This window comes from Chrysochloris asiatica, unplaced genomic scaffold (assembly GCF_000296735.1).
Source record: "Chrysochloris asiatica unplaced genomic scaffold, ChrAsi1.0 scaffold00016, whole genome shotgun sequence".
NCBI lineage: Eukaryota > Metazoa > Chordata > Mammalia > Afrosoricida > Chrysochloridae > Chrysochloris > Chrysochloris asiatica.
In genome coordinates, this window is record NW_006408534.1 from 24,915,267 (window position 1) to 24,925,031 (window position 9,765).

General features: G+C 40.3%; 1 protein-coding gene across 1 annotated transcript in view; it reads left to right on the forward strand.

The window, feature by feature from the left end:
* The first annotated feature begins 1,552 nt into the window (after nucleotides 1-1,552).
* Nucleotides 1,553-9,765, forward strand: part of WDR35 (WD repeat domain 35) — a 103,116-nt gene continuing 94,903 nt past the window's right edge. Inside the window, exons 1-4 of the mRNA XM_006835310.1 lie at nucleotides 1,553-1,576; nucleotides 2,184-2,301; nucleotides 3,767-3,838; nucleotides 8,283-8,375. Coding sequence (XP_006835373.1) covers nucleotides 1,553-1,576; nucleotides 2,184-2,301; nucleotides 3,767-3,838; nucleotides 8,283-8,375 — 307 coding nt within the window. The remainder of the gene's footprint in view (nucleotides 1,577-2,183; nucleotides 2,302-3,766; nucleotides 3,839-8,282; nucleotides 8,376-9,765) is intronic.

Below are 9,765 nucleotides of genomic sequence, written 5' to 3' on the forward strand. Positions count from 1 at the left end.
ACTGAAAGCAAAGAGGACTTGAAATACTTACTGATGATCAAAGACCACAGCCTTCATGCACTCAATGTAAAGAAAACAAAAATCCTCACCACCGGACCAATAAATAACATCATGATAAATGGAGAAAAGATTGAAGTTATCAAAGATTTCATTTTGCTTGAATCCACCATCAACACTCATGGAAGTACCAGTCAAGAAATAAAATGATGTATTGCTTTAGGCAAATCTGCCTCTTTGAAGTGGTCAAGAACAAAGATGTCAGTTTGAGGACTAAGGTGTGCATGACGCAAGCCACGGCATTTTCAAAAGCCTCATATGCATGTAAAAGTTGTACAATGAATAATGAAGACCGGAGGAGAATTGATGAATTTGAGTTATGGTGTTGGAGAAGAATATTAAAATTACCATGGACATTTTGAAGTAAAAATTACATCTGTGTAGGAAGAAGTATAGCCAAGAGTGCTCCTTAGAAGCCAGATGGTGAGACTTGTCTCTCACACTTCAGACATATTTTCAGGAGGGACCAGTCCCTGGAGAAGGACATCGTGCTTGGTAGAGAGCGTAAAACGCAAAGATCCCCAAGGAGAATAATTATCACAGAGGCAGTTGGAATGGGCTCATGCAAAACTAAGATTTTGAGGATTTCACAGGACCCGGTAGTGTTTAGTTCTGCAATGCAAAAGGTCTCTATGAGTTGGAAAAGACTGGACAGCACCTAACAACAACAATAGTTGTGGTGGCAGTTTCTATAAACTGACAAAAAGCAATAAACAAAACTCTCCACCCCTTAATCGCTGGAGTTCTCAAATCCTTAGGTATGCAAAATTTCAGACCACGCACTTAGACTTTTATTAGGCAGTGGGAGCCAGCCTATCCGAATTCAGTAATTGACTTTTCTCTTTTAAGCATGTTGGGACTATGTTGTTATGTGCTGCGTAGGTTCAGACTCATGGAAGGATTTCCAGGGAGCGGCTGAATCACCGACCTTAGGTTAGCAGTCCAGAGCTTATTCTACAGCGCCTTGGAACTAAGGGGTTGGCAAAATACCAAATCATTGTGACCTCATTTTAACGGGTGCCTTTTTACTCTTTGTTGTTGTTTCGTTGACATTAATACTTCAGGCGCAGTTAAAATATGGCAGTCAAAGGTGTTGCGTCTCCTGAGAGTTTGTTCACGCTGAGCGGTCAGTTGTGGCAAGGCAGGGCAGTCGCCTCAGGCGTGCGTAGCGCTGGCGGTAGCAGATCGCTGATCGTGCCTCAAGCCTTAAACTCTACAGGAGAAGTGACCAAGCCCAATCACAGCCTCTGTCCTGCAATCCATCACCATGTACATGTGCAGCATCTGCGCAAGCGCAACTGCGTTCTGGTGCTCCAGTTCTCCGAGAGGGATCGATACCGGAAGTGTCCTTCCGCGCCCCGGATGCGGCCGTAAGCGGCGGTTGCCAGGGAGACGGCAACTTCAAGAGCCGCCTGGAGTCTGGATTAGAGATTTAGAAACGAGTTACCTGTCGCAGACCTTGACGACTGGATAAGTCTTTTCGGGGGTTCCCAGGATGTTCTTTTACCTGACCAAGAAAGTAAGTTTTCCAGGGTGCGCCTTTGCTCCCTCTGTATACCTGTATCTTGCGGGCGATTCCCGCATCCTTCCGGAGAAGCTAGGATTCTTCACCATCTTTACCGTCGTGCTTCCAACCTTCCTGCTTGGTGTAGCCTCGAACCTCCTCCTACTATTACCTGAGTCTCAGTCCTTAACAGAGCCACGGGACTTCTTGTACAACTCTTTTCCTGCCCTTCTCTAGGTCTTTCTGGGGACCTAGCAAGATAGTAGTACTAAATGCTTTTCTGTGTTTCATTCTCCACCTGTTGCTAATCCAGGTCACTTAAATTCTTTGGACCACCGGCAAGAGAAAAGGATCGTGTGTGGAAGGGAAATATATGGTAGTTGTCTCGATTTTACCTACGCCCACACTCCCTCTCCCGCGTTTACTCATCAGATGACGTCCCCATTGGGCTCCTTAGCAGTCACTGCCCTTGTTTGTGCACCCCTTTCTCAGATGTTAGGACCCTGGAACAGCTCAAGAAACTGCTCATTCTCTTTAACAGGGGGATTTTCAGCTTCCATCTCTTGTAGGCACTTCCCTACTGCCCGTTGAAGTTGCTGGAGTAGCTGTACTTGCTTTTCAGGTTGCCATTCCAAATAATGTGAAGTTGAAATGTGTATCTTGGAACAAGGATCAAGGATTCATAGCCTGTGGTGGTGAAGATGGTTTACTGAAAGTGTTGAAATTAGAGACCCAGACAGGTAAATGAACGTTAAGCCAACATGTTTGAAATTGATGGAAAATTGGCGAGTCCCATGAGATATGCTCATGAAGGAGCTCTGGTAGCGTAGTGGTTACGAACCGCAAGGTGAGAAGTTAGAAATTACCAGCCGCTCCGCGGGAGAAAGATAAGGCGTTCTGCTCCCATAAAGATTTACAGCCTCGGAAACCCTGTGCAGGGTCGCTATGAGTCGGAACCGACTCCATGGCACATAGCAACAATAACAACAAACTTGTCATTAGGCAAGTCCAATTCATTTGAAAGGAAAAAAAAAAAAATCCAAACATTTGATGGTGTTTTTCTAGAGTATTTTTTCAATAAAGTTCAGAGATCATTGAATGTAAACATCATATGAATTATATGATTTTAACTTACTATAGTGAATTAAGTGAAGGCTTACAGGCAAGATGATCAGCTTTTAACAAATTGTATACTCTGTTTCATCTCCATAATTACAATCCCCTGCAACAACAGTCATCCTACTTACTCCTTATGGCTTCCCGTTTACATCTTATATTTCATAAATGAACAAAGAAAAAATATTTGATGTACAGATACAAAACAAAAAATGCATATTCGTTTAAATGTCCTAAAGGCACCTCTGCAAGCCAGCCTTCTTCTCACAAACATATAGCCTTATCAGATGACTTCTTTGTTGAATGAGTAAATGGATGATGAATATGAGATTCTGTAAAATCTAGTAAAAACTTGTTTTCAAAGTGTTATTTGACTCCTCGTATTCTTTTGCAGTTTTAAATCTATGCTGTTGTTGGTTTTAAGTGGCATGAACTGGTTCTGACCCATAGGGACCCTGTATAGGATTTCCGTGGAGCAGCTGATGAGTTTGCGGTTCAAACTGACCTTGCAGTCCAGTGCATTAACCCACAGTGCCCCATGCCATAAATATTTGTATTTGTGATCATTTAGAGAGAAATAGGTAGTAAGAATTATTATTAATATATTTAATATGCTAAGTAAACAAGGAAGGAGCCCTGGTAGCACAATAGGTAATGTGTTGGACTGCTAACCACAAGGTCAGCAGTTCAAATCCACCAGCTACTGCATGGGAGAAATATGAGGCTTTCTGCTCCTGTAAAGATTTATAGCCTTGGAAAACTATACAGGGTTGCTGTGAGTCGGAACCAACTCAGTGGGTCACAGCAGCAACAGCAGCAGCAGCAGCAGCAGCAGCAAGTAAATAAGAAATCCTGGTGTGGCACTGTAGGATAAACACTGGATTGCTAACTGAAAGGTTGGTGGTTCAAACTCACCAGGCTATACAGGGTTGCAATGAGTCACAACCTACTCGATGGCATTTAATTACAACAAAATGAAGGAGTAACCAATGTGTTTTTAAAAAACGATTTTACTAGGATAATATCTTACAAAGATATGTAATATTGTCTATGTTTAAATTATGAAAAGTTTGTGTTTTTTTTTTTTAGATGATGCAAAATTGAGGGGTCTTGCTGCCCCTAGTAATCTTTCTATGAATCAGACTCTCGAAGGTCACAGTGGTAAGTCATGCTATATATGTATATATTTAAATCATGTTTGAGTAGTATTACCTTAAGCAGTTTTAGACCATATGAGGGGCTTCAAAAAGTTTGTAGATTAGTCTGGGGCTATGTGGCTGAGTGAGCAGATGCACTGAGTCTCTTATGGGTTCAAGTCCCAAAGAAGGATGATGACCACTATAATGCCCAATTTAGAGAATTTTATTGGCACAACAGACAGCTATAGCCAGACTGCAGGGAGACAATAGCTTCTCCTAAGACTGCCGTGTTGCAGGGAGCTGCCTGCTAGTTTATATAGGCTACATTCCTGGCTTAGGGTCTAGGGGCTTATCTAAAGGAATTTGCTGAAGCAGGGAGTACAGAAGCAAAAGTAGCAAGTTAGTTTGCTAATAAGGAGACTAGATAACAGTCAACAAGGTCAGGACAACAAGGCTACAAATCAGTTTACATAGATAGGTACAATAACAAAACTATGTATCAGTTTACTTAGGCAGACTAACAAGGCTGCAAATCAGTCACATTGGTGCCAGGATCTTTGAGGTACATAGTTAAGTTGATTACTTTAAGGAATGCCTACGGGTTCATAATCACACAATAAACAGCATCTGTGAGGTTTGTGCCTGTTTTATCTCCCTGAGGGAGATAAACAGCATCTGTGAGGCTTGTTTCTGCCCTATCTGTCTCAAGGCCAGGGGAGCTGTGCTGGCTCTAGAAATTCTGAGTTTTCAAGGAACTGAAGTCTGAGTTTTCAAGGAGCTCTATTGTTTCAAGTAGACCCTCTGTAACAAAGAAACCTGGTTAAACAGATACAGATGGTGATCCTGGGACCCTGAGCATCAGAGGATATGACAGAGAGGTGGACTGAGTGCTGAATGGAAGAGAAAAGCGAACAGGAGCAATGAGAGAGAAGAAAAACAGTTGAACTGTGGATTGGTATAGAGCAGCACAGCCATCTTGAGTTTTTGTGAGTGGCTGTTGATACAGCGGCCTGCAAGCACAGGACTTGGCTGCAGGTTGGAGACAAGGATTCCTGTGCCCTCCATGCCAGGGCCATGACCTGGTCTCACAACCCAGTGGCCAGTGGTACCCTGTCCTGTGCAGCCTTGGCTCTGCCTGGAGTTGGATGCGTGGCATAGCATCCCTGCTTCTGGAGGCATGTGAGCCCACTCTGAGCTATGCTGCTTCACAAACAGTGAACAGAGTACTGCAGTCACACTTCCACTTTCTACCATATCCACCAGGAGGCAGATGGTAAGTGCTTGAGAATACAGCAATATGCAATTATGACCTAAAAATGAATATGACACCACAGGATCTAGGAGAAAGCAGACAATTGCAGCTTACAAAAGAAACAAGACAGAGTACCTCAAACAAGTGACCAAAATGCAGAGTCATAATGTGTACCACTAGAAATGGCAACAGAGCTATCTGATAAGGAATTTAAAAGAATGCTAATTAGGAAACTTCAGCGGATGAAATCAAGCAAAACATAGACAAACCTGTGAAAAAATTCAGGAATCAAACTGACAAAATAATTGAAAAAATGAGAACCATATAAAAACAGAATTAGAAAGCCAGAAGATTAACATTAAGTCTTCAGAAATAAATAATACACTGAAAGGGTAAAGAGATAGATTTGAATCAATGGATAGCCAAATTACTTAGCTTGAAGAAAAATCTCTCATTATTTGTCTGCTAGAGGAACTATCAGAAAAAAGAACAAAAGAAATCCAAAGGAAACCTAAGATTTATATGGGACACTATCATGAAAATAGCTTACGTGTGATTGCAATTCTAGAACTGGACGAGACAAAAAACCCATAGAGAATACTGTCCAAGAATTGTTAGAAGAAAACTTCCCTAACATCATAAAAGATAAGAAGATAGTCATTCAAGAAGCTGAATGACAGGATAGTCCCCAAAAGAAAAACCAAGACACATTATAATAAAACTTTTCAAAACCAAAGTTGAGGAGAGACTCCTGAGAGCAGCTCAGGAAAAATGAAGTTGCCTGCAAAGGAGAACTAATAAGACTATGCTCTGATTTCTCAGCAGAAACTATGTAAGCAAGGAGACAATGAAATGATGTGTATAAAACTCTTAAAGAAAAAAAAACAAAAAGCTAACTGACAATCATATATCCAGTAAAACTGCCCATCAAATGTATCAGTGAAATTAGGTCATTTTCAGAGAAACAGAAATTTAAGAATTTGTGAAAACCAGACCAATCTTACTAAAAATACTAAAGGGAATTCTTTGGACAGAGAACTTACAACAGCAGACAACCGTGAGACTAACATACATGACAATATCTCCTAGACTCAACCCAGATATGTTGTGGTTAAGTGTTTTCAAGTTGGTTCCAACTCATAGCAACCCTGTATAGGGTTTCCAAGGAGCAGCTGGTGGGTTTGAACTGCTGAACTTGTGGTTCAAACCAACCTTGCCATCCAGTGCTTTATCCCATATTGCCACACCAGGATTTCTATAACCCAGATAAAGAAGTGTGCACAGTAAAACAGGCCTGTTGTTTTGTTGTTAAGTGCCATCGCATCAGATCTAACTCCTATGACCCTGTATAGGGTTTCTGAGGAGTGGTTGGTGGGTTTGAACCACTGACCTTGTGGTTAGCAGTTCAGTGTTCATCCTACAGTGCCACACTAGGACTCCTATATGACTGAAAATAGAGGACCAGAGATACAGTTGTAACAGCAACAACAACAAAAAACATGTAAAAAGGGGAATAATGTAGTTATAGAATTTTAACACTAATAGGAAACCAAATAGATTTCAATAAAATAAATAAATAAAAATAAACCTAACTATAACCCTGAAAACTAGAACAGACTTTACTCCTGTCCCTAGTCCAGCTTCTTTGAGCCACAGTTAATACATATATAGCCTGATATATATTTAAGCATATTTATATTGGGGTCTTGGTGTGACTGCTAATCTCAAGATTAGCAGTTCAAATCTTATACAGGGTTTCTATGAGTTGAAACCAACTCGATGGCACTTAACAACAACAACGGTAGAGTAATTTAACAACTTTCATATGATTAAGCAATACTCCCAAGAAATCTGAATAAAACTGTTAATTTATATATTGATAAGTAATGTTCTGTCTCTGGATATATAATTTTTTTTAGAGCATATCCTATTGTTCCAGGTTAAAGGAAACTACAGAGACATAATGATAGAAAGGACAGTCTGATCTTGGATTGGATCTTGGAATGAGGAAAATAAATAACTGTACAGGAAATTATTGGGACAGTTGATAAAATTTGAATATGGACAGTGGGTTAGATATATTGTTTCAGTGTTGAATTTCCTATTTTGTACTGTGGGTATGAAAAAGAATGTCCTTATTCATAGGAAATACACACTAGAGCATTTAGAAATAAAAGTTAATCATTGATATAATCAAGAGGTTAAAAATATGCCCAAGAGTATGTTACTAATGGAATGGAAAACAAGGTTGAAAAAAGAGAGGTTATAAGACACAGACTCAAAGAAACAAACAAAAAACCCAAAAAAACTTAGCACAGTGTCTTTGGTCATCCTGATCCTTGGCAGTCAGGCCAACTAGGTCACAAATTGGGTATAGATCGTGCTTACATTCGTTTCTCTCATCAGCTGTATGGAAACTCGTGCAACTGGCCCTAATAGGTGCATTTGCTGGCATGTTATAGGGCCAAACATGAGAATTTGTATTATACATTGTTTTATTGTGGAAATTAATAATATCAGTAACTACATCCTATGGGTATTTTAAGAGTAATGTTGTTAGGGAGTACTGGTATGGTGCTGCAGGTTAATGTACTGGACTGCAAGTTTGGCTTAAACTGTAAGGTCGGTGGTTCAAGTTCATCAGCTGTGCCTTGGAAACCCTATAGAGGGTTTCTATGAGTCGGAACCAACTCTATGGCACATAGCAACAACAAACAATTGTTGGTAGGAACTATTAAGTTGATTCTGACTCATAGTGAACCCGCAAGGGTTCTCTAGACTGTAATCTTTACAGATGCCACTAGGTAGGTTAAAACTGCCAACGTTTTGGCTAGCAGCTGAGCTCTTACTAAATTGCACTGCTACCATGCATCAGTCAGTTTGTCATACTGTGCTGGCTTGTGTGTTACTATTATGCTGGAAAGCTAACCGCTAGTATTTCAAATATCAACATGGGGTGGACAGGTTTCAGTAGGGCTTCCAGACTAAGACAAGGATAAAAGGCCTGATGATCTTCACTTAGCCTACTAGCCAGCCACTCCTTGGAAATCCTATATAGGGTTGCTCAATGGAACCAACTCGGCACTTAACAGTAACAACAACAACAACAACAGCAAGTTAAATAGGGTGATAACTAACGTATGTAAAAATATGAATTTGAAAGTAAATGTAGTTTTTAAAATACAGTTTAAACAATTGCTTTATATTTTTCCAGGTTCTGTTCAAGTTGTAACATGGAATGAACAGTATCAGAAGTTGACTACCAGTGACCAAAATGGGCTTATCATTGTATGGATGTTATATAAAGGTAAATTAAGAAAACTTTTGTGATCTTTTACAAATTGGAATTTTTATAACATTATTTCAATGGGAAACATCCCTTAAATCCTTGTATGGCTCTGTGGATTAATGTGCTGGTCCACAAGATTGGTTTGAATTGCAAGGTTGGTGGTTCAAGCTCACAAGCCGCTTCTTGGAAACCCTATACAGGGTCGTTATGGGTCTGAACTGATTCTACAGTACTTAACAACAAAAAAGTAGACCCTTAGCTTTTAACCAGGAGTGCATTCCAACCTCATAGTGATGATTTTCTTTTATTAGTGCTGCGTATTCTCTTGACTTTATTTCCTTTGAACTGTGTTCCTGTGTTATGAAAGCAAATTAGATGATTGTTGGCTGTCTAGAGAATTTAGACTCCTTGCAGAAGAATAGTTTCTGTTAGAAATAGCACCTTTTCTTCCAAGTTTCTAGTAAGAATCAGTTCTTATGGGCTCAGTGGCTAGAGTTAGCTCAGGAGAGAAAAACACATTTTTTAAGAAGTCAAAGGCATTGTTTATATTGGGCAAGTTAGCTTCCTTTTGTTGGTACAGATTTTATTTTAGCTATCATTGTCAAAAAATAACTCATAATACATAATTCTCCTGAGACTGGTAGCTAACATTGTCAAATGTGAAGGGTACCTTAGTTCATGTGTGCTATTTTGAAACTGACGGAGTAGCACTTCCCTACTTTTGGAAGTAGTCGTCTTTCTCCCATGGAATGGCTAGTGATTTTGAACTGCTGACTTTAATCACAGCACCACCCAGGTTCCTTCATTTCCTACCAAGAACTAAAACCAAACCCTCTACTGTTCATCCAGTCATTTCTGACTCAGTGACTCCATACCATGAGGACAACTACTCCGTAGGGTTTCCAAGATTGTGTTGGTGCTGCGTGTTAGGTGTTGGACTGCTAACTGTATGGTTGGTGGTATAAACCACTTGTTCTCTGGAGAAAGATGAGGCTGTCTGCTCTCATAACGACTTGCAGGCTTGGAAACCCTGTATAGAGTCACTGTGAGTCAGAACCAACGTGGTAGCAGTGGGTTTGGTATTTTGATAATCTTTATGGAAATAGATTACTTACGATATCTTCTCCCATAGAGTGACTGGTGGATTGAACTGCTTGTTTATCAGCCCAATGCGTTAACCACTGAACCAACAGGGCTCCTGGTTCACGTTTTACTATTTAAATATTTTTAGTGAAAAAATATGCTGTAGTGCTTAAAAAACTGAAATTTGTTATTAAAAAAATTTTATTGTGGGGGAGGGCAGAGCGCAGGGTTGGGATTGGACACAGGAGAGCTTGGGTGCTGGGGAGGGGGGCAATATACAGGGAGGGAGAGGGAAGTGGAGAAACGGGGCAGATGGGAGAACAAT